Source organism: Chamaea fasciata, unplaced genomic scaffold, assembly GCF_029207755.1.
Source record: "Chamaea fasciata isolate MVZ Bird 193981 ecotype frontalis unplaced genomic scaffold, bChaFas1.0.hap1 SCAF_1, whole genome shotgun sequence".
In the NCBI taxonomy this organism is placed as follows: domain Eukaryota; kingdom Metazoa; phylum Chordata; class Aves; order Passeriformes; family Sylviidae; genus Chamaea; species Chamaea fasciata.
The window spans coordinates 37,571,236-37,597,340 of record NW_027094086.1 but is presented as its reverse complement, the minus strand read 5'-3'; the positions used below and the strand labels follow the sequence as shown (position 1 = coordinate 37,597,340).

At 39.7% G+C, this 26,105-nt stretch overlaps 1 protein-coding gene across 1 annotated transcript in view; it reads right to left on the bottom strand.

Moving 5' to 3' along the window:
• Positions 1-20,405, bottom strand: part of CA8 (carbonic anhydrase 8) — a 50,237-nt gene extending 29,832 nt beyond the window's left edge. Inside the window, exons 1-3 of the mRNA XM_066180777.1 lie at positions 20,284-20,405; positions 19,811-20,002; positions 16,011-16,135 (exon numbers count right to left, since the gene is read on the bottom strand). Of these exons, the coding sequence (XP_066036874.1) occupies positions 16,011-16,135; positions 19,811-20,002; positions 20,284-20,362 (396 nt within the window). The 5' untranslated portion in view covers positions 20,363-20,405. The remainder of the gene's footprint in view (positions 1-16,010; positions 16,136-19,810; positions 20,003-20,283) is intronic.
• Positions 20,406-26,105: the final 5,700 nt, after the last annotated feature.

Genomic DNA, 26,105 nt, shown 5'->3' with positions numbered 1-26,105 from the left:
CAGAAACAGACTGTCCTGTCTTAGGCAGCAGGTTCATCAGGGCACAGATTTCCCCATGATAAGGCTGCATCACCGAGAAAAATGACACCAAAACCTCTGTGTAGTGCCATAAAATGTTAAGAGCTCCAGAACTGGACTGTGTGTAGTACATATATATCTAAAGGTAATGTTAACACCCCCAGACTAGGTTCAGGTTTAGTAAACAACATCACTAAAGATACTGAAAAATAGGAAATCAGCACTTTCAGCACAGTCTAAAGGTTTCTGTAACTTCGAGGGTCTGCTCAAGGATGTTTAAATTTCATAGTAGGGTCCTTGGAACAAGATCCATCATTTTGTACTGGGTTGCTAACGCCCAAAGTAGAATCAACTTCTGATCTGTGTTTAAGATGCTACTGTTAAAGATGGCCATAATTACACTGGATTAGTGATATATTTTTTACACAGCAGGTTGCAAACTTGGTGTCAAAAACATTAAAGAAAACAGGTAAAGAAAACACTCCTAGCCCCTGACAGTAGATGATCGGGGAGTACAACAAAAAGTGGTCAGGCTCATATGCTCTTTCTACACAGCATCCGTTATTGGTACATATACAATAACATACATATACAACATCACACTGGATGATGCACTGCAGTGCATTTATTCTGTTCCCATGTCCTGACTCAAAGTGACATTCAGAATTAGCTGTTCACAGAAAATGTTCTATCATTAGCAATTTACAAACTGAAATTAGAAAGGCAACCTAATGGAAAATAATAATTAATACCATGATACTTCCTAACAGCAGGCCAACATATTGTTTGTTTTAACTCTATAAGACCATGCATGCACACTCAAATAATTAAATACATTTGGTTATGCACTTAAAAAATGGAAGTCAAATTATTTATTCTACAAAACAGGAAGAATGTAGCTCAAGGCAGGGCTGGGTAAGTACATGAAAAGTCTGTCAGAAAGTGAGGTAGCAAGGAAGTAGTAAGTGTTTGTATTAAAGTGTGTGGGTTTTTAAATCCTGTTTTATCCTGCATATTTGTTGCTCTCTGGAGCTGTTCTGACTTTTGTGTGTTCTTGTTTCTTTGTAATGTAACATCAGATACAAACATCAGAGGACAGTTTTCAAAAAAATATGGCAACAAGTCTACAAACATTACAAAATCTGAACTCTTGAGAGTACAGACCACAAAAAACACGGCCTATAACTCTTGTTAATATTTATGGGAATCAGATGTGCACAGAGGAAAGACCGCAGTGCTTTCACAAATCTTGAAACTGTCATTATGATATAATGCCCAAGCACATGGATAACACCACATCCACGCCTCTGTATCTCACAACTAGGAATAATCACAGAGGCTATTAATGTTCAGTATTTTAGTAATCTTCATTTTTACATTTATTTGAGACAGCTGTTTGAAAAGTGCTCACTCACAAGGGGTGCCAGCCCTTGATATGAACATAACTATGCAGGGCTTTTTAAACAATCAGCTGCAGTGCATTGGCAGCTTCCCGTTGTGTGGATTTCATTCAGAGTACAAAGCAGCTGCACATGTCAGTGTGGCAGGAAAGGCCCTGCTCACCTTGTTAGGTAATCTTTTGATACTTGGTAGTTATGATGGTTCTACACAGCTAAAATGAGTCAGCTATGCTGTTACTGATTATCGGTGGCTGGCTTGACGTGCCAGACAGTGTATTTTTACAAAATCATCAGAAGGCTATCAGAAAATCCTTAGCACTCAAAAAAATCCACTTTTCTCTTGAAAGAAACATACTTTTGGGCCTTTTAACACCACAGCTGTAAATCAAAGAATTGTAGCAGCGACTTCTTTAAAATCAGATAAACTCATGAAGGCAAGTGACAATAAAGTGCTGATAAAGTTGATTTGCTCTGTGAACAGCTGGAGAGACTCTCTACACAGTGAAGATTAAAAAATCATTCCAGGTAGCAGAGCGAACCCCCTGGAAGGATTATTCTGTGGGGAACAAATTCTGAGAAACTTCTCAAAGTTCATCCAGTCCCCACTCAACCAAAAGGCTACTGAACCCAACCCTTATTTAGGAAAAGCTGACAGACAGGGGGTCTATCTCAAAACAAGACTTTCTCTTATAGTGAGTAAGGACCCGAGATTCTGGCTCTAAAATCAATAAACATTTATTGAATGAAAACCCTACCCCTTAAATCCATTCCTTTCTCTACCACAGAAATACCTTCTATGTCAATATGAAAAGGCCTGATGGTAGATTTTTACACAAAATTGGAGTCCTGGGATGACAGATTCTGGCAGGAAACAGAGTCACTGTAGATGACCTATCACATTCATCACTTCTGGAATCCAATGTCTCTCAATGAAAAACACAGTTAAAAAAATGTACATTTTTTTCCCTGTCTGGGGCACTGACTGCTCTCTGGAAATCTGCAGGGTCTAAAGCGCACTGAGAGCAAAAAATGATCTTTTAAGCTCTGTTGATGACCTTACTTTATTCCCAGCTCACACATAAGATATATAATGACAGGATAATTTATGTTGGAAGTCACCTCTGAAGTTCAACTCTTTCACAGCAGCACCAACTTCAAAGTTAGCTATTAATTCAAAGTCAGATCAGGTTGTTCACGTCCTAGACCAACTAAGTTTTGCATATCTCCAACGATGGAGGTCTCACAACCTCTCTAGATAACCTGTTCTGTGCTTGACCTCCCCCATAATTTATTTCTCCTTTTACCTAACCAGAATCTCTCCTGCTGCAGCCTGTGCCCCTTGCCTCTTGTTCTTCTGCACTCCTCAGGATTCTCTGTTTGGGAGCCCAGGCATGAACTGCCTGTGACCGCCAAATCAGTGTCTCATGATTGACTCCTGAATGATGCCTCTTTCTCAAACCTCCTCAGTCATCCACTTGTTTGAATGGCCATGTTTCACCTAAGTTTACTTTCAACTAAGCTTGCCCAACACTTAAAATGTCAGGAAAGTTTGCTGCTAGCTCTGTTCCTTACTGTGACCTGCTGGTGTGCATGTGTCACCCAAATGTCAGACCAAACACGACACAGGCTAATTCCTTACAGGAAAACACATCCTGAATTAAATCATGGTTCGTCATCTGTTATGACGTGTCTGATTAATGGTAAGAGGAGAAGAAGGACTCTGCTCCAACATTTCTGCACCCGTGTATGATCCTAATGTTGTAAATTTGCGATGAACCTGCAAAGTCTGGAATGTCCTGCTACCATAAAAAGCAGCTCATAGGCTATAACTCCTTTCTTTACGAATACTTACTGCTAAATGACTGAAACCCTAATTTGCTCTACAGCGTGTTTTGTTTCCACTGGCTAAGTTAGGCAGTTTGGAACAGAGCACCAAGCTCACGCTCCATAGGAGTCAAAGGAAAATGTCCCAACAGCAATAATCCTCCTGACCCCCCTGGCACTAGAACCAGGCTCTACAGGGGCCTGCTAAAACCACTGGCAGCTCAGGCAGCAAGAGGCAACAAGAAACACCTGCCCAGCCTGGGTGTAGGTCCTACCTCAACTTAATTGACAACCATAACCCATATTGCAAGAGCTTGTGACATGGGGGATTCTTCTGTTTAAAAGGCTCCTGTTTGTGCTCTATGCACAGTAGAAAACTATAATTTTAAAATAATTCCTCTTTAGATCGATTGGAATATCTGGTTGTCAGTGGGCCTGCTTGAAACTGTGCAGCTGGCACAACCAACCACTGCATTTTTTCCACTCTCTACACTCTTGATTGAGAAGCTAATTATTACAAAAGCTTCTTTCTTCAGTGCATGCTGCATCATGTGTAAATTAATCTTCCAGTAACCTTTGTTCCTTGCTCAGAACTAGAATACACAGCTATTTCTTGTTAGCTGTACAACCAGCTGTTACAAGCTCCAGAAAAGTCCTCTTAGTCTAATAATATTGCAGGATAGAAGGCACCTCTCAACAAATCTCTCAAGGATGAGAGATTTGTTATTGCTCTTGCATCTTCCCATCTCTTATTTCAATGCATACAGGCTGTACATCAAAATACTAATAGGAGAATACTGCATCATGATGTCTTAATCAGAGGGGCACCTAAAACATGTCAGTCTGGAAATTTTGAGCAAACTGGGTTTTGTGATATTTCTGTCACTGCTGAGAGAGAGTGCAGCTGAAACACTCTTCTGATTCCATAAACATCGTCTCAAGGATAAATCTATGTCTCTAAGGTAAATTAAAGCAGCTTTAGAATTCCCCTGCTAAAGATTGTAGAGGTAACAAATGTTCTCCTGGACTCGCCCAAGTTTGCCAGGGACCAGAAAACTCTAGTTTCATTCACAACAAGCCATAAAAGTGGAGCAGGGAACAGTAAAAATGGCAAACTCTGGATACCTAACTAGGACCAGCAGTAAGACTTTTTCCTGGATTGAGAAGGGTGAAATGAAGCTGAGGATTTAGCTAGCAATAATGGAAGGCAACACGGTCTAGTTGTACAATAACGATGTGTCATTTCAACAGCACAAGTATTGCGTAAGCAACATCTCAAGAGGACAAAATGTGGAAAAATTGTGTCTTGCTATTTTACATGTGCAGAAGAATTTATGAGTTGATACTTGACTTGGCACTGAATTGTTTCAGGAAGCAATTGACTCAGCTGTTGGCAGTGACCATAGTATACAGTAATTAAGTTCCAAATCCTCACAAGGGGACTGAACCAAGGATATGACCAGGGCACACAGCTTCCAGAAAAGTGATTAAAAAACCAGAAAGTTAGTTATTAACAGCCTGAAGGAGAGGTTTAGGAAAATAAAGTTAATGGAATTGATACAGAGACTGTTTGAAAATATCTTAGGAGAAACGAGAGTATGTACGCATACTTCATGCCACAAAACAAAGAAACAAGTACCCATAAAGTAACAATATCTTCATGGTTAAACATTACAGTTCAGTCAACGTAAACATACTTCCTTTAAAAATGAAAATGCAAATAGAAGCAAATTACTAGATCATGTACTCCGGGCAAAATGAAGAGGATGAGAATGTCATTACATTACAAATTAGTGCACTTGGTTTATGCTTCCAGAGTTGAATTTTTCAAGGCTTCTGTAGTGGATAGATGCCAACAGGCTACTGAATTTCAGCATAATTTAAATCCTCTTTAAAATTCCATACATAGATCATTGTAATGAAAAAAATCACATAAAGGGAACTCTTTGCCTATCTTTGAAAACAACACTAAGTTCATCACTAAGACACAACTGAAAGCAGTGACAATGAACACAGATGACAACACAGTTAGCATTAAAAAGATCTCCTGATTAATATAATGTAGGAGAAGAGAAAGCATAGCTCCTGCTGAACTTCTGCTTGTTATACTTTATTGAAAGTGTTAAAGATTGAGCAGATCTAGTCTGTGCATTAATCGTCAGGCTCCAAGTATGTTCAGAACAAGATGACATTCCCTGAACAAAGAAGTCTGTAATCTAAGATCATCGAAATTAGGTGCACTTAAATCAAGATAGACCAGAGCACAAAGTATCCTGAAGATACTGTTCAAACAACTTCACAATCACAGTGTGAGATACTGCATGTTTCAGGTCAAAAGTCAAATTCACCACTAAAATATGCTGAACATATGCTTGACTGGGCACCAGGGTAGTCCAGAGCCTTTGCTGACTGGTGCTCTCCTCTCCATGAACATCTTTGAAAGAAAGAAGAACAGCTATAAAAAAGTTATTTTTGTTGAATCATAAAAGGAAGGACTGCAAAGATACCTTTCAAAATCTATTCTCTTTCCAAACAAGCTGGCCTAGTGAAAGCAAAAGTAGTCTAAGCAATTGTGGCATACCTTCAGATGTGCCACTCAAAAGGTAAAAAAATCATGGAACTACTGAATTATTTGCAGAATCTCAGGAAACACTACTGCAGTTTCTTTTGGCAAACTCACTAAAGAAGTATCTACAGAACAGAATAATAAAAACATTGCAACATCTAATATTAAACAGGAATCTCTGTTCCCTTTGAAAAGTCTAATCACATGCAGCATCCTTATTTCATTTTACACAAAGAACTATTGGTCCATTTGAAAAATGAAATTAAAGCAGGAAGTACTGATGTACATGGAAAAATTGAAAACACGACAGCTACAAACAGTAAGCTAAAAAGAAAATTAATGGGAATCATAAAAATCCAACCAGCACTCTTCTTTCTGTTCTGGGAAAGGAAGCCAAAAGGTCTAAAAAAGTAAAAAAAAAAAAAAAAAAAGCAATCTTCATGGTTAATGCAACTGAACATAGATGTTTTTACCTATCTCCTTGTCTGCCCACAGAAGCTGCTGACATGTAACATTAGCTTGCCTGTTTCTTAGGAAAATCACTGGCAAAACCATCATAGGGTGATAGGGTGTAGGGGAAACTGAGGACACATAATTTGTCATCTGTGTGTATTTATTTTTTCTGAACATTTGAAATCACAAGCACAGCTTATGTCTACTGGCACACACAGGAGGTTAAAATAAAACAGGAATTAATCAAAATTAACATTTTTTTAACTGTAATATGAGTATAAAGGCTAAGAAAAGGACTGAAAAAGGCAAAATGTCCCTGTCTCTATGCTGCCAACTTTCAACATCAACCTAATGGTAAGAAACTAAACAGCTACACAGTTATTACTGTCAGATTCATAGGTCAGGCTCTTCACTGTGCCAAGTTTCTGCTCAGTGTGCAAAGCAAGGCACACCACAGAGCAGCTTATTGTTCCCTACCATGTTTGGCCCCAGCAAACATGTAGGCTAAAGTGCCCTGGGTCTGCCTTTACCTATGCTAACAGAAACAAATACACTTTTAAGCCTTTCTTTTTCCTTCCTTTGAAATACAAAAGCCAGGAAGGAAAAAGCAAAGGTTTCACTGCAAGAGTCTCCAGCCTACCTTCACTCTGGGTTCTTGCCAGCCCAGGAGGGTACATGTGTATGTCTACATGTGCTTTTATACCTCCACAGTTAGATAGGGTGAAGCTGGTAAAAAAGACTGGACCTTGATGGATAGTTGATGATATTACAGACTAGCAATATCATCAAGAAGATTGAAAACATAAAGAGCTATAGGTTAAGCATTTAATTCTGGAAGTGTTATTTATACGACAAAGCATTTAATAAAACACGTCCAGTTCCAAAGTGTTGCCTGCAATCTGTTGTCTTGGATTTAAAACTAGACTGTTCATATGTGGAAGGTTTTAAATCACCAATTTAATTTTCAGTGCTAGATTCTCTCATGAAGGCAGAATAAAAAACACTCCTTCCCTGTTAATTAGTCAAGTTTTGTTAATAACTGATTTGTATCCCGCAGTTCTCTGTGTTTTAAACATAATGGTCTGTCTTAAGATATGAGAATCTGCAGCTGCATATTATCTTCTTAAGTCATAATCTTGACCATAATCCAGCAAGCAGTTTTTATTCCATAATACCCCCCTAGGAAACCCAGTCAGGTTCTTGTTTTCCTGTAATGTTGGCTAAGCTTCCTTTGAAATAATGAACTTTGTTATGCTTCTCCAACAGTTTTCTCTTGAATTTCAAGTTTGCAGATTGCGTAATAGTGTGCTATACTTTTCTCAGAGTTTCATGAGCTCCATAAATTTTGCTAAGTTTCAGCTGTCTCCCAGTTCAGTTCATTCCGTGGCTTATGTATGGGACAGTAAAAAGTCAGGAATGACCAGTATCTCATTGACAACGGTGTGGCCGGTGGGCTAGGGCATCAGATAGCCCTGTGGTTAAATTACTGAAACAGGATTTACAACCTAAGTCAGGTATTCCAACACTACAGCGTCTGAAACTCTTACTAGAATTCAAGCATCTAGGAATCATGAGTCCGTTCTCCCCCACTTCTACAAAAGGCATCATGTGTGACCATGGCCAAACAATTTAATCCCTTTGAACTTGTTTTCTACCAGTTCCTTGGCATTAGCAGAACTCATCCTCTTGTACTGATGTTTTAAGGATTATACTGTTTGTGCTTCTAATGCACTCAGGCATAACAGCAAATACTTGTGGAAGCCTCCTAAGGCTTTCAGATCTTAGATGATCCACAAGTTTTATCCTTTACCTCTTGAGGGCCATGAGTGCACCATTAGCACAAATAACACAAAATTTGGAGCTAGCATCAGAAAGCTGTTACTTCTAGTTTTTAGAGTATTTACTTATGCATTGGGGCCAGTCTTGAAACTAGTCCTGATTCAAGCATGCAGCATGGAAAACAACAAATTAAGGGATCTCCTTTCCCCTTCTTCAACAATTGATAAGTTTTAGATAGCAAAACAGTTAGGCTTAATGGTTAGGGCAAAGTGCCAAGGAAAACCAAATAAGAAAACCAAGGCAGCAGGAAATTGAAGCAAAATACATGCAGAGTGCCAGCAAGGATCATGGCAGAAATTAGAAAATTATGTACAACTGAAGCAAATCACAGCAAGGGCACACAGCCAAGTAAAAAGGCAAAGACTTGAGCAGCAATCTTGTTAAGCTCCAAACTAGGCTTAAATCCTCTTCAGAAGTCCCATCTGCTAAGAGACTACAGAAGGTCTTCTCCCACAGCAGCTACATAAGTAGCCATCCTGTTAGAGTTGGGAACAGAATTTTCTGTAAAGGTTGTCTGATAGCAACCTCTATATCCATGAATACATGCACTGTCAGCAAGACATTTGTGTAAGAAAGTAGAGTAAGGAGAAGACAAAGCTGTAAATCTGCTCAAGGAATGGAAAAGAATCCCATATTTTTAAAAAGTGTCAGAGGCTATACTGTTGCTGCCACAGACAGGGTATGCTAAGAGCTCTTCTGTCCAGGGTTACACGCCTGCCTCCACAAGGATGCAGTGCCACCAAAAAAGCTGCAACTGAACATCTTACCTTAGCCCACCAGGGATGCAAGAAAATTCGATGTAAAACCTCTATTACAGGCAAATCACAAAGCCTGCCTGCAGCTTCTGGCAGAACTAAACCAATAGACTGAGGTTCGGTGAAACAGGGAGCCCAGAGAAGAGCTCCTCTCTTCAGATGCTCCTCATTTTCATCTCATTCTCGTTTCCTTCACCCAAATTTTCCCTCTTGCAAATTTTTTTTCTGTTAGTTAGTCCTATTCTACTCAGTCACTTTTAGTTTGAACTATTTATTTTTTCAATGAATACTGAAATTCTCCATCCTCCTAGAAGTTACTAATCACAGAAGATTCCAACCACTACCTCAAAAGTGGTTTAGGTGCATATGGACCACAAAGCTTCTCCACACGAATCTCAAATGACTCTTAAAAAACAGACAGATAAAAAAGGCTTCAGTACACACTATTAACACCACTCCTCTTTGACCTGGTGTCTGGCAGCTCATACATCTTCCACAATCCAATAAATACATTGTAGATTTTGCACAGAAGGGAAATCACATTTGTAACCTCTAAAGATGTGTACCTTTTTCCGATGGGCTTATTTTTTTTAGATGTTAGATGAACTAAAAGGAGGTTTGTACAAGCACATTACAAGCACACAAGTACATACATTTTTGCACCTGCTTTCAGGAATTCATAATAGAAAGCACAGAGGTGCATTCCTGAAAAATTAAAACTATATGTGAGTGAGCAAAACAAGGGCCAGTTGAAGTTCATATTGGCAAATTACCCAAAAACAAAGTATATTCCAGAGACTGCATGTGCCTACTTAGGTCAAATTAACCCTCAACAACAATAAGAATGTAACACTGAAAGAACTTAAAGCACTAGCAATCTCAGGAGTCATAAGCTGATCATGTGTGCTTTTACAGTTATGGTAATTTTTTTCTTTACCTTGTTGCTGGTTTCATGTTTCCCTGTATATTGGGAGGGGATAAAGACTTCACAGCTTTGTCCCACCACAAAAAAATCCAAACAGATGCCACATCAATTAGGGGATTGCAGAGTATATGATACATAGAAAAATGCAGAAAAATACTTAAACACCTGCATATTTGGGACTAGGATCCCACACAACATGATTCACTGACAGCCCTGGAATTGGTGCTAAGACAAATTTTGCCCACAGAGTGCTGTGTAAAACTAAGTATTATTGTTACGTTCCTAAATGGCATCTACACAACATGTAAAAAATTGCTTTTGTAAAAATCACTGAGTTTTAAAGAACAAAACTGAAAACATCTGTTTAAATATTGGCACAATTCTCCTGTATTTTTCCACAATTCTGTCCTCAAAAATTAGACACTGTCCAATGAAAATATCTACTTTAAACAATTACTAGTCTTATTCATAACCTGACAAGAATATGGCTATTACACAAACGTCATCATTTCCTTATAAGGCACACTGTGTTTAATCACAGCTGTGTTAACCTGCAATGATTCCAAAATTGAGAAGATAGTCCAAGACTATTAGTAACAAGTTAGCATTCCACCAGAAAACTTTGACAGTGTCTGAGCAGAGTTCCAGACCTCAGCATGATGCTACATAAACTCTTCTGGAATCTGTTCTTTTTGCCTCCTGTTAAATTCATAGATATCCTTCATTCAAAGGGCTTGTGCTGCCAATATGAGTGGAATTAATTACTTTCTCACAAGCAGGCAATCAATGCAACCAACTAAGGCAACAGAATTTACTCCTTGGATTATCTTTTAGAGTTTATTACTTGGATCATAGTCCTAATAAACTACTGTCATCGTGGTTTGAATTCTGCTTGCCATTCACACCTAACCAGTCCTTCTGCAACTTGTCTCTAAATAAAGAGGGAGAGACACATTGGCAAGCACACTGTTTCCCAGGCCTTCTACTACAATTAAAAATACTCTGGTTTATTTTTTAGTCCAGATAAGGTAATAGGAAAATGATTAAAAGAGACAGCAAGGTTAAATTGCCTTGGCAAAGAAAAATTAAAAATTGGCAAAAAATAAGTTTCTGTGTTGAAGGCATGATACTTTCTCTCCAGAAATGCCAGAAAGGGGATGCACTGTGTGCAGATACCTGATTTCAGAGTCAGGCCCAGAGAATACTCCACACTGAAGATTGTCAAGGCTTTAGAAGGTAAGTGTAATGTTAACAGCCTGACCCGAAGCCCTAAAGCTTTAACTCTGTTAGATGAGTACTTTAAGCGCCATTTCTTGTTAACAAAGGAAAATGTCATGATTTAAATCAAGGGTAGGATATGTGTTTTCCATTATGTTACTTTCATTGCAGCAGGTATTTCAGTTACTCTGAAAGAGTCTACAGAATTAATTCATCTGCTCTTTGTTATGCAACAGAAAGGAACAGTTTTTATTCCCATCCAGAACTGATTTTTGTCCTTCCAGCAACTGCATTTTCTTCTGTTCTACTCCAAAAATGTAGGACAGACAATAATAGTTTCTAATCTTCCTGCACATCTTGGAAACATTTTTTTAATTATTTTCTGCAAACCCACTTCTACTGAGAGCTTTCACATGGTTTGCAGCAAATGTAATACTACATTTTAAAGAGGATGGATTACAGAGAATTATCCTCCTGGTTATATTGCAAGTGGTGAAAGGAACCTTTTTATTTTCCTGATACAGTTTTATTTCAGAGCAGCAGCCTGGAAACAACCGTGACTTTATGGTCAGTTAGTGCCTTTGGTCACACCACCATTAGACCAACTAAGAAGAGACAACTTTAAGGCCCCCTTACATTTTTCCCTGTTTCCCTTCATTTCACAAGTAGTGAAAATATTTTTTTTTCCATAAACCTGTATTGATGTTATCATGTGATTTACTTTCTCCTGTTGGATTTCATTTCCTTTTTGACTGTAAGTTCATTCAGCCTGGCACTATAATGTGCTGTGTTTATACAGAGATCAGATACAATGGGAACTCATTTTTAGCTCCCATTTCACTTTCTTAACAAAGATAAATAGCAGCAATTTACAATTCCTGTCCTCTTCTATCTCCCTGTTATATATCAGAGGTAAGGGAAAGAGTCAGTTTCATTAGTTCTTCATTTCTTCCTCCTTCTCCAACCCATACTCTTGGCATCAAGGAGAGGTATAAAGATGCCAAATAGTTCTTCTCTTTCCTACACCTAAATCAGCCTCAGGTAAATCACACGTGTAAATGTGGATTTCACTGCTTTGTGGAAATTTTTAATGTAAGGCACAGATATTTGGTATCCTGTTCCATTTGCTGGCAAGAAACAGTCACAATGTTAAGACCATTACTTAACATTTAGCATATGTCATTGCCAATGTAACTTTGGCCAAAAGGCAAAGCAGCACTCTTTTACATATAGCACAAGTAGTTGGTGAGAAGGATTTCTAGAGAAAGTTGCACAAATGGTTCTTTCCAATTCCTGGCCAAAGGGCAAGAGTTGTCTTCATGCTCTTGTTTTCATGAAAAAAAAGAGGTACGTACAGCCCTCTGCTTTTCCTTGGTTTGAGGTGTTACCGTATTGACTTTTGACAAATATTATTGTTTTGCTCTGCTTTCCTGGCTTACTGCAAACACTGATTCTTCAGTGAAAATGAAAACACAGGCATATCACTGTCTACATTCTGGTTTCTTCAGTCAAGGAAGGTGGAAAACACATCTTTGCTAAACCTCATATAAGAATAAAAAACAAAGAACTCAGCCTCCAAGCCACATGAATATTTTTGGGTAATATATATTAGCTCAAGAAGCTGTTCCAGAGGTTACACAAGCTTTGTAATCTAACCAACTTCACCATGAACCTACATATCCTAACCACATGCAATAGCCCCGGCTGTGCAGTAAAAAGTAATGGATTTTTGCACTAAGAAACATGGGATATTACCCAACTAATACAGGATATTGCCTAACTTCTTTCATAGAAATTATGGTACCAAAGATGAAGAGACTAAGGATGTATTAGAAGATTGGTCTTCCAAACTTTGAAAAATTACACTCTTTTTCAAAATCTTTTACAAAAGTCATTATATGATAATCTGAAGCTGTTTCACAACTGTTTTGTCCAGTGTAATAAAATAAAGCTGCATAGTCTTCTGCCCTAAAAAAACCAGACTGCTGCTCCAGTCAGTAATTAGTCTCAGATAGTCATCTCAGCACTCACCAAACTAAAAGCTGATTTTTGTAGAACTGCTCAGATTTTAAAATAGAGTAGTAGAGTGTGTAATCTAGGCCAGCCTGTCGTGTTGGTAATGTACCCACTTAAACCATGCACTTCCATTTTCATATTACTGCTTATCTCCTTGTTTTCCTCTCACAAAGAGAAGATATTCCCTGTCGTTTGCCATGGAAATTATTTCTAGTTCTTTAGAAAGATGACCAACTAGATTTGTTACACTTGAAAAAGACCCAAACTTATGCACTTGTTGCTCAACATATTTCTAGGCATGCATTGATGCACAAAAAACTGCCAGCTTATTTTGTATGAAAGCATAAACTACACCAGATTGCTTGGCTGTAGCCAAAATAGGCATAAATTGCTGTTTGTCTTCAGTAACCAACAAACTTTGTTCAGCTGATTAGAGCATGGTACTTGTAACACCAAGATTGTGGGATCAATTCCCATATGGACCATTTACTTAAAAGTTGGACTGGATGATCCATGTGGGTCCCTCCCAAGTCAGGATACTCTGTCAATCTGTGAAACCCAGTAGAAATCAAGGCAAAATATACATTCAGAATATGATGATTTCCAACAACTGCATAAACCAATGCCAATGTCAAAAGCTAAGAAAATAAGATTTCCTGGTCTGTTGATCAAAGCTACTGTTAAAAGAAAAAAAAAAAAAAAGAAAAAAAAAAAAAAAGAAAAAAAAGGAAAAAAAAAAAGACAAGGCTATGTATGGAATGGAAACAGCATTTCTTCCATTCTGGAGTCTCAGGTGTGCTACATAAACATTTACAGTGGCCACAATCACCCATTTTATTATTGCTCAAGTATAATATTTGATTTGGACAATTTGAGAGGGAATTAATGTAACAGCTATTTGTGCACATAGCAGAAGGAAATTCAGTTCATCTGTCAAAAAAAAATTGCTCTGCATTTTCTTGCAACTTGGGGCAGAAGATGATGAACTGGTCATTTTCTGCCATAAGAATTTATCTGTTTACAAAATGAAATATTCACACGGTACTTGAAGTGTATTATGGGTCAGGTTTTTCTGCTAGAGAATTTTAGCATCAGTAATTATTTCTTGGAAGTCAGAGTTTAGTTGAAAGCTGCTTAGATGCAGGAAACAGAAAAACACTGGCTTGCTCACCTCCAGGTGATGTTCTTCAACTGTGCCAGAATTCTGTTTGTGCAGCTGCTGTACTGCTTTTAAAGTAGGTGAAGAATGAAATCCCTTCATGACTTATTAAGTTTGTTGTTTTGTATCTCTGGGTCAAGCATATTTTCCTCTGGACTGATCTGCAGTAGATAATTCTAGGTTTCCTGCAAATTATCAATAGACTGTTCCCACATACCACCAAGACTCTTTGCAAGTGATCTTTAATAAACAAAGAGTCAGGAAACACTGATAGACTCTCAAGTACAGTTCTCAGCATAGTTCATATGAATATTTCTCAATCACCACATACTGGATCAGCCTTGAAGAAAAGCACTAAGCAGAGCTATTTTATAATGAATTGGTTATTTCCTGCCTCAGGGGAACATGGCAGTATCCTGAAGGTCTTACTGCCCATATAAATCATATTGTGCCAGGTAACCAGGATGCAGAATCCACTCCCTTGTTTCCCCTTTGGTTGATGAGTACTATCAATTCAAGTTATTCTGCATTTCCAGGACCTGCCTGGAATCAACCTGAAGAGGGGATCTGCACATAAATGTGGCATTTATGGACATGGTTTAGAGGAGGACTTTGGCAGTATTAGGTTTATGATTGGACTTGTTGATCATAAAGGTCTTCTCCAACTTAAATGATTCAATGATCTGACTCAATTCAACCTGAAAACTCCATATGAGTAAGTTTATATAGGAGGGGTTGTGATAGACCAGTGCCAAAAAGCAAAGAGCAGAGACCAAAAGATGACCCACAACTCTTAAATAAACTATTTGAACAACCCTAGGAATCAGATAAATGATGTAAGTCCACAAGATTTTTACACTTATTTCTGCAGTAGTTGCTTTAATATTCTTTAATATTTTTATATTCTTCTCCGTAAGACAGTTCTATTCTAGTAGTCAGACACTCCCGAACACTACAATAATAAATTTCCTAGCACTGAGCACAGTGAAAAAAAGAAAGTTTCAGACTCATGAGGGATTATGATAGATAAATAAGGTCAAAATAACTTACTCTGAAAAATCTTGAGTTTCTTTAAAACAAATACTGCACAACAAATGAAATAAAAAATGCAAAGCTGGTTGGTATCTGTTAAAAGTAGTTTTGCAGCCCAGGGGCTAAGGAATACTCCTTTAAAAAAGCCACTCCTTTACAGCTGTAAGCAATGGGACAGTGGGAAGTGAAGTAGTATGACAAACTGCTGCTGGAGGGCAGGAGAAATAGGACCATGCATTTTGTGTTGCCTATGAAACAAACCCCAGGAGGAGCGGAATTTTAAAAGACTACATTATCACTCTGCTTTTATTTCAAAATTGTGTACTTCTTCACATCCTGCAGAACACACAGAGGACTATCACGTAATCTTCAATTTTCAAGTATGTAAAGCAGTTTCATGAACAAATTGCTCTACACTTACTCCAAATTGACCTTAATTGTTATTACTCACCATGGAAATATTTCCAATGGCTAGTTCTCCCCATCTGTAACTATTAGTCAAGGTGACATAGGAAGTGTTGAAATGGCAGATCTTGTTAGAACACTAATAAGAAAGAAGTTAATAATTCTGCAAGTTAACTTTACGACCAATTAATCATACGGTGTGATGAGTGCTGGAGGCATTCTATTCCAGATGCATATCCTAATTTACCTGCACTAAAGCACACCTCAGGAAGACAGCTTTGTGGTTGAAATATAAAGCATGCAGAGCTAAAACGAAGTCACCTTTGGGCTACCAAGAATTCAGGCTAGGAAATAAAATCTTTTGATTTCACAGGTGTTATACAATGCAGTCCACTCTTACCTCCATGGGAAAGGCCTTAAAATTAACAGTGTGCTCAGAACCACGCTGGTTTTCTCTCCCCCAGTGAAATCGAACATCGTGTAGTTCAAACTCATGTCCCCGAGGTAATGGCCCCCCTATTAACACTGGGAAAGAAGATAAGTGGTAAAGAATTTGCCTTTCGAAGCAGACAAGCCACTGAATATATTCTCCAAAAACAGCAAGGAGTTCATGACAATCTTGGATATTATTAGTGATACCAGAGAGGAGAAGAGTTAAGTTGATAGACTTGTCACCTTTACTTCTGAAGGACCTTGTAGGTACAGAACATGAACTGAGGCAGTTATAAAAAACAGTAAAACTGCTGTCATATTGAACTCTTTGTTTTATGATGCAGAACACCAAACAAAAGCATTGTACCTTTACCAGTAAGAAGAGGGAATGTTCATTTGTCTTATCAAGACATTAACTGTGTGCTCTAAACAGATGGCAGGGGCTCTGAATTGAACTGAGAAGTTACCTCCAAGTTGTCCAAATGTTTAATCTCCATCACCTATATTTACTATGGGTCACAGAAATTGATAAAAAACTTCTGATTGCAAATATTTCACTAGGTAAAGGTGTTCAGTCATACACCACCTGTCAGGCTTCTGAGATACTGTACGCCTGCATACAGAAATATAATCAAACCTACACACCGGAGCACAAACAGCACACCTCATTTATTTAAAAACAGCTTCTAGGCACCCATGGGTTTTCCCTACTTCAGTTTTTTAAACATCTGGAATTTCTTAAAAGCATCTGTCCACAACTGCAGCACATGCACAAAAAATGTATACAGTTGCTCAGTACTTTTGCATTAATAGAGACTTCCAACAGAAGTAGTAGAAGCAAGCAATTGTGTGGCCCAATATGCTATGGAATTAATCAACAGAAACATTTCGCCCAGGGATTTCTGAATCTGCTTTAGATCAAATATTACACCACAAGCTGGAGGTAACTTCCCACTAAAATCATTGAATATTGGCTTCTAAGCAGAGCTGAGTTTCATTTAAAGGCATTCAGAGTCTTCCTCAGAATCCATTAAATTCTATGTTACGTTTCATAGACTTGGAATTAATCTTTTACAATCACTGATAATTGATAAGGATTATTTAACTGCATGAAATATAGCCTTAGGGAATTAGTTCCATAATATATGGCTATTTTGACACACAAACTGAGTTTGGAGCACAAGAGGTAGTGTAATGCTAAAACATAAGTCAGCAATTGAACCATATTACAACTGTACAAACACAAAACCAAAAGTATGCAAAAAACTGAAAGAAAACAGATAAATTATGGTTTTCATAAGCAATGACATTGGAGGAAAAAAAAGTCAAATATTCTAATTAATCCTCCTTTAATAATTTTTAACAACTAATCTAACAGCCATTAGAGTTTCTAAAATGAAATGTCCTAAATGTAGCTTTGGATTCCAATTTGCTTCTTAACCTTGTTTTATCTATATTCTGTCTATACCTATATCTCCTAGAGGGAAAATCTACTAATCTGGTGAACACTCAGGGAAACAACCAATTGAAGTATTTAAGAAATCTGGACAAATAAGAAGAATCATGATACTCAATTAGTGCTCAATTAGGATAAAATAATAATAATATTAATTAGGACAAAATAATAATAATATTAATCATCATCATCATCTCAATTAGGAAAATTGAGCTTTTTCTCTGTTTTAAAACATTGCTCTGAGAAAAACTGTAACTAGAACAAATGTTCTCTATATGATGTAGTTCTGAATCTCCAGCAGCTTCAAAGAGTTTCATTCCAAGCCTTCAGTTAGGACACTGATCCCATGATAAAACTATTTCATAGTTGGTCATGGTTCCTCTACCTAATGCACAACACACATTCCACCACCAAAACTAAAGCAGCTGTGAAAATGTTTGCAATTAAATAATGAGAAGGATTTGGGAATTCAATATAGACTGCATGTCTTGAATTAAAGGATAAAAACAGTCACCAGTAATGACAAATTTATTTTTAATATGTGTATTAATCAGTTCAATTTTTTCCATAAAGAACTTTTTCTTTGACTGTTAACATTACAGTAGGCAAGGATCTCTGTCACATTAATTAGACAGAGTTTCAAAAGCATTCAGTGCTCAACAGCTCCCAACAAAATAATCTGGCTAAATGTATTTGTCATCAGAGATCTCCTGTGAGGAAAAGAAACTGCAGGAGTTTCTGCAATCCCTGAAAAATGGCCAGAATACTAGGCCAGGTTCAAACACAGCCTATTAACTCTTTTCTCCTCTTGGTAGGTCCCTCCCAAATTATTCCCAGTTTATAAATGGAAAAAGGGATAATTATGTAACATTAAATCTAAGGAAAAGCTGAAACTAAACCAAGACTTTGTAAATCATAATTCCATACTTCAGTCAAAAGCTCTTTCTCTATTTCACATTTTCTTATAATTCAAGACTCATCCATCTGGGATCACGTGGCATTCAAGTATAAAAGAAGTCTTTCCTTTTTTCTAATTCTCTTCATGGTTTTGCAAAGGCATTTAGGTGTGTTGGTCCCATCTTAATAACAATCACTGCCCTTGGGAAAGTTAGGATGGAAGGAGTTGCATTTTGGCATGCAAATGATGAGGTCACTTGTGGTTACTCTCACTTCCTCCACAGGAGAATTCAAGAATTCCTGATCCTGCAGGGAGAACCTCTTCCCTTGGGAAAAGAGCTCTGCTTCTGATGAAGGCAGTAAAACTGGCGGGAAGTACAACATTTCTCTTTTATTGCAAATCTGCAAAATCCCGTGGAAAGAAACGCTCCGTACTCCAAAAATACATGGAAATTATCATAGAAAGGAAATTATAAAGGAAAGCATCATTATTAAAATAACAAGCCCTTCCTTTTCAAAAAAACTGTCTAAAACTGAACTGACTCCCTCACTTAGCACAGCTGCAGATCCCAGTACTACAGAGTTCTCAGAAGGAAACAAAAGTTGGAATGTCTCATGGTTTGACGATGTTCAGCTGTTTAAATGCCCCCAAAGGGCATTTAAAACTGGTTGGAATAACATGGTGGCTCTTCCAAACACATAGCAAGAACTACTCTAGTGCTGGAAAGCAAAATGGACTTTTGTCCTCCCTACTTTCTTGCCTCCTTCATACAGAATAGTTGACCCAGATGAAAAGTCTGGATAAGATGCTGCAACTTCACTTATGTTGGAATTGTTTATTATTTGCTTCTAAATCATATTTGATGAGTGACATCAAAAATGTCATCCTTTAAGAAATAAGGACTGCCTTCTACTTGGTCCTCATCAATGTTGTGAGCATGCATAACTGGTGTATCTACCTTAAGGTGCCCAATTCTGTACTTAGTATTCAATCAATGGAAAAAAGCATTTTTAACTTACATGGTCTTTGAACCATGAACAAATCTTGCCAGCTGTACAGAACAGTTTGGCACTACACTGTCTTAGCAATAGTCTGTACTGTCTCTGAGTGCAGACAGCTGTTAATGCCTGTGAATTGGATACCACCACCACAAGAGGAAGTTCTGGACATGCTTCGAAGCACTTTCACTGACCATCCAGTCTGGCTTCAAAATCCGCAACTCCCATTGCAACACTTGCTCCTCTTACTACCAAAGTCAACAGCAAAACTCTCACCGGGCATAGTCCATGCTGAATGGACACAACTGCTCGCTGCTGGAAAAGGCTGCTTTTCCTACACCCCAGGACATAACCAGAGTAGGTCTTCAGGCAACACAAGCTTTAGCCGGGAGAATCAAGGCCATGTTTCAGCATACCTGATTTTGACTTCAGGGCAATCTGAATCGAATGCCCGTCGTTGATCACTTCACAGTCACGACACACCACGTAGTTCGGTGACAAACGCACTTCCAGGAGCGAGGGGTCATATTTAGCTTCTCTTGAGTTCAAGTTAATGGGCGACTGGTACTCCCCGTTAGCATCGGGGAAGATCAGCCCCCACTCCACTCCTGAGGCACAAGGGAAAAGCGGTTACGGGATTACCCTGCGGGTCAGGCAGACGCTGCCCGGCGCTGCCCCCGGCCAGGGAAGGGACCGCCCGGCCGGACCCGGCGGCTCCGTGGCCGCCGCCCGCGCTGCCCTCCGGCCGGCGAGGATGGCCCTGCTCCCGGCGCCTCGGGACGGCCGGGGAGCGAACCCCGCTGCTCTCCGCCACTGAAATTCCCACACCTCCTCCTCCCGCGGCCGCGGACAAAGTTTCTCCCCGGCGGAATCGCCGCCCGCTCCTCACCTTCCTCGTAGCCCCACTCCGGAGCCTCCTCCCGGCGCGGCAGGCGCTCGGCGCCCTCGATCAGGCTCCTGTCAGCCATGGGCGGGCGCCCCGGGAGCGGCCGGGCGGGGTGTGCGGAGTGCGAGCGAGTGCGGGGCGAGGAGGGCAGGCGGCGCTCGGCTCCGCGCCCGGACCTCCCCCCGCCCTCCGCCCCCGCCCGCGGGTGTCGGCGGTGCCGGGGCAGGGGCAGGGCCGGGGGCGGCTGCCGGCAGCACCGGGAGCCGGTCGCTGTCCCAGCGGCGCGACACGGCACGGCGAGCGAGAGGTGAGGTGGCAGCGGGCGTTCCCGGCGGGACGCTGCTCCCCTGATCCTCCCCGCGTCTTCCTCGAAGTCCTCCGCAGGCTGCTTCCCCAGCCCGGGTGGGTGGGTGTCTCCACAGCTCTCGCTGCCCCTCCAGCTGGGCACAGGCGCTCTGTGCACCCGGGGATACCCAGGAAGAGAAGCTTCAACGAGGCGAAGGGCAAAGCCCGGGCACTGGGGAGGAACAACCCAGGCGCCGGGACAGGTTGAGGGACTACCCGACTGGAATGCAGTTTGGCATTGGGTGGATGGGTCTCACCCACTTGTGGGTCCTGGTGGGCATCAGGTCAGACGTGAGCCAGCAGTGTGCTCTTGCCCCAAGGAAGGTGAACGATACCTTGGGCTGCATTAGGCAAAGCAATTCCAACAAGTCCGGGGAGGTGATCCTGCCCAGCACTGGTGAGGGCACACCTGGGGTGCTGGGTTCAGATCTGGGCTGCTCCAGTACAGAGAGACATGAACACACTGGGGAGAGTCCAACAAATGGTTATGACCATAGTTAAGGTGCTGGACCATCTCTCCTATGAGGAAAGGCTGAAACAGCTGGGACTGTTCAACTTAGAGCAGAGCAGGCTCAGTGGGATCTCACAGATGTGTACAAATACCCGAAGGGAAGATGTAAAAAAAGGTGGAGCCAGGCTCTTTTCAGTGGGGCCCAGTAACAAGACCAGTGGTGATGGGCAAAAATTGAAACATGGAAGGGTTTTTTTTTCAACATCAGGAAACAATTTTACAGTGAGAATGGCTAAACCCTGCCACAAGTTGCCCCAGGAGGTTGGGGAGTCTCCATCTACTATTAATCTGAAACTATTAATCTGACGACGGTCCTTGTTGTGGGCAGCCCTGCTTGAGCAGGTGATTTGGACAAGATGATGTCCAGAAGTTCCTTCCAACATCAGCCATTCTGTGACTCTGTGTTTACTCCTCGCTACTGAGCACTCTGTCCCTTCTGTGGAGGAACGGAGACCATCAGTGAGGATAAGGAAGCCACTGAATAAGTAAGGGAGCCCACTTCTGCCCTTTCTGTCCTAAAGGAAGAAGTGTGGCATCAATTCCTACTGCAAATTATACAAAAGTGGAGGGTCTGAGGAAATTCTCTCCCCAAGATGAAGATGCCTCAGTTCAAGGTTATGAAAGGACTCTTCAGTCTCCTTTGAAAATAGCTGTGTACGGAACTAGAGAATATTCATTCTGTCAGGGGAAAAAGGGACAGAAGGGACCTCTGTTGTAGAGATCTCTTCTAGGCAGTGGCCCAAAAACTTGCATCAGTAACAGGAAGGGAAACAGGAATGTAGCACTGACAGTCTGCAGTCCCTGACAGCAATAGGAAAAGGTAACGGAGGCAGTCAAATAGCATTGCTATAATGGTAAGAAGTGCCCTATGCTTAGCATCCTGGTCCACTGAAAGGCAGTGACGGGACCTCCCTGCATTCTGGCATCCCAAGATGAAAACATCTTGATCCTGTGCTTGTTGATCCACAGGTTTGACTTCAGTGTGTGGAGCTCGTTGTGCTTCAGTGATCCCCAACTCAGCAGCAGTACCTGTGATTCCTGTGCAGCACTGGCAGGGGAGCAAAAATTATCATCTGTGTGAGTGTGAGATGAAAAAAGAAGGACTGAGATGAAACTTCATTAATGAAGCAAGAGAGTACTGGTTCATGAGCTGCATGCAAGGTGAAAAGAAAATAGGGCAAAAGAAGTAGAGTTTACTGGGTTGGGTTTTTTCAAGAGCATAGAAGAAACACAGATTTCCTTCTGCGGTATCATACTACCCAAATTAAAATGTGATGCAGTTTATTGAGGAAAAAAAGCCAAACAGACATTTTTCATATATTGAGCACCTGACATCGGCACAAACAGAAAACTCAGATATTTTTAACATGCATTTTAGTCACATGAGGTATCATGTTGTATATGCATACCCCTCTCCCATAGTCAACTCGCTTTATTAAGTTGTTAAATTTTATCATCTACTCACTTCTAAAACACACACCAGCTGCTTCTATTGGTGTGGATTCCTTTGAATCATTGTCCAGCGGCATGGGGAAAAAACAAACATTACCCTAACATCATCAGTTCTGGTCCATCTGACTGGAAATTCATTTTCTTCTTCAAAAGGAGTCTCATCTTTTGGAAATGAGCCAAACATTCCTAGGAGGCTGGGTTCATTCCCTTAGTCTTGAAATACAGTATTTCATTCATTCATGCTCTCTATTAAGTCCTTTCCTGCAGTAACCTTCCTGTGGGATGTCTGTTCTAGAATTTCATGCTTATGAGGGGCAACTGTATCTGACCTGTGAGTTCCTGTCTTGCAAAAAGTACTTTTCATGGCTTTGCCATTTATTTGTTGCCCTTCCTTTTAACCTTTCATTTTTTTCCACATCCCTCTGCAAAATTAGGCATAGCAGGTAAATCCTCACTGAATAATTGACATTTCTTTATTTCGATATGTCTGCTGAGTAGTTTTTGTGCAAATATCCTGTATCTTCCTTAGTGTCTGTCAGGCATAGCATGATCTAATCAACAGATGAGATTCCACTGAAGATTCCTGGGACTTCTTTAATGGTAAAGTATGTAAGTAACAAAGGAGTTCACTTATCCACAAGGAAATGGGGTATGGGACTGAGCCCTCACATTGAACTCCAATGACAAATGCAGATATTGACCTTACCTATCTCTGCACAAACCAACCCATTCGTTTATGGACCCAGCTTCAAGTAAAAGGGCTGAGACAAACAGATGGAGATAGTGGCATGATCTAAGATTTGTTCAAGGTCAGCGGGATTTGATCTCCTTTAATGATGTAGGCAAACATAAAATTGTTTGTGTAGAAGCTCCCAAGTGTCGACTTTACAATGAAAAGATGTTAAATACATAACTATAATACATACAAATGCACTCTTTATTCTCTAAAAATGCATTGCCCATGATGTTCGCTAGAGTGGCTCAACACACTGAAAAATCTATAGATAGGTAAAGTTATGGTCCCCAAGCTAATACTAACTCATTGAGCAAAAAGTAGGAGAAGCTCGGCCAACATGACCTTCATAAGTGGCATAACACCTCATCAACAGAAGCAGGAGCAGGACATCTCTCTCCTGAATCCCCTTTGATTCTGTGGAACATGCTGACTTCTTGTTTAACTGGGATTAATGATCACAGCCTTTGATAGTACCAGGAATAAAAAGCTCAGGCACAGATCCAGGGCTTAATGGTTCCTCTTTGAACTCACACAACAGTAGTTCAGAAGCAGTGTAGTCTCTGACATTCCTTTTTTCAAACAAGAAATGGTATTTTGAAACATGGTTAGTATAATACTTAATCCTGGTGAGATTCCAAGCAACTATTCTTCTGTTTTCTATATCTAGATATATTTTTTTGTTCTACGTGACCTTTTTTTTTTTTTTCCAGAAGATAATACATCTTCCCCAAACCCCTTAAAAAAGTATATACTAGGAAAACTGGGCCTGAACCAATATTCTCCATCTGAACGCTGAAAAATCTGTATGTGACAATTGTCATTAATGACCAGCAATATTTTTTTAAGAGGTTAAATGTCCACAGCTTCACTTACTGCTTTCACCACTCTGAAAGGGGAAAGTCCAGTGCAGAGAACTGTACAGTTTACTAAGAAATCTATAGAAAAAAAAGAAAAGCAGAATTACATATAAGTTGGACTATATGTTCCTGCATGTATGATTCTTTTCAGCCACAGAATTGACAGTTTTTTCCTTGGTGCAAGGGATGAAATATCCAGACTCCAAGAGATGATCATATTTCCTGTGTTATCCACCTTTTTTTCTTTATTATTTTGCTGCCAACATAGAGTAGTTGAAGGCATGGAGTATTTAATATTTCGATAAGGAGGGAATTGTTTGATGGAGCATTAGAGCATTCCATTTGGGGTAATTTAGAGTCTGTTTATGCTTCTACAAGCCAGATCTCCGTTCTTGCCAAGGTGTCCTGAAGGAAAAGGCAATGTCCATACAGCAAGCCAGGCAGCTGAAGGCACCTGGAGCATCTAGTTTTTCCAGTGAATAGGGCTTCCTATTTTTATTCCTGTGTTGACTATGAAGTTGACCAGCAAACATCTCCCACGTGGTCTTGTTTCTATCTTTATTTCTTGCCAGAATACACTCTCAAATAAGTTTGATTCTTTTCCAAGTTTAGAAGTGTGAGCACAGAGTTTCTGCATTTGAACTTGAAAGCACAAGCTTATATGTACCAATATTGAAAATCTCTCCACGTGTTTGAAAAGGAACTAGTTCATTAGAAGGAATAGTATTCGAGTATTCCTGGAATAATAATATTTGCCTATTTTTATTTTATTCGTCTGTAGTAATGTGTTACAGAACGGAAAATTTGGTTGGGTAGTTCAAACAGTCCAAGATGAAAAGGTAAAGGAAGACCATTTCCAATAAAGGGGCCATTTATAGCAAAAATAAACCATTCACAGTGAGACACTCTATCTTTGTAAGTCAGGTTTACATTGGCAAATGCCATCCTGCAAACATTGCAAAAATTGTCAGTTGTATCCCAGTTTCTCCTTACATCTACACCAAAGGGTGGTTTCCATGGCCTTGTGTGTTTTTATGGTCTGTAAGTGTAAATTTGTGCTTCCTGGTATTGCCATCTAATAGGACAGCAGACTAGCCCTAAATACACTTCACGTTTCACTTTACAATACACATGGTCTGGGTGGGGAATTTAAAGATCAATATATCGATCTGCAAGTGTGGACAAACATTTTACTACATTATAGTTATAAACCTTTTATATGCACAAGAGATGAGGGGGAAATGGGAACAAGCTACAAACCTATGGGCATAATTGGTGTGTATTCTCCCAGTGTTCAAATGTGTAAAACAGGACAATTATGGCTGCCTTTGGGAATTTAGACACACAGTTTGAGGACACTGAAACTATGGGGGGATAGTGTCAAGCTTTTTAAAGAAAACACAGGTAATAGGAAGTCATTTCTAAGCACTGAAAAAACTACCATCAAAAGGGAACAGAAGAAATAATATTAAAGAACAGGGTTTTAATGGCACACTAAAACATTTAGCGAGTAATCTATGTAGTCTCCTGGAACTTTTCCTTTCCCTAAAAGGATCTAGCCCTAAAAAAAAAATATGTAAAGCATTACAAAAAAATGGTAGAGACAACAGGAATTGCTGATGAAGTAAAGTAAGCACAAAAGTAAAGTGAATTCCTGAAGACAACAGAAGACTAGAAGGGAAATGAGTTTGTTTTTTTTTTTTTTATTCTGCTACCAGGCTAAAAGGAAAAGGCAGTTACAGGATGAAATATCTCTGAAACACAGAATGCAAATGATAATCAAGAACACTGACATGGCAAAACTGTTTCTTTATTCTTTAGGAAGGAAGCAAAACTAAAGATACACCCAGATGCAAATTAAAGGAAGAAGATGGGAAGCTCAGGGGGGAAATCTGCAATAAGGAGATGATAAATATGTAGTTAC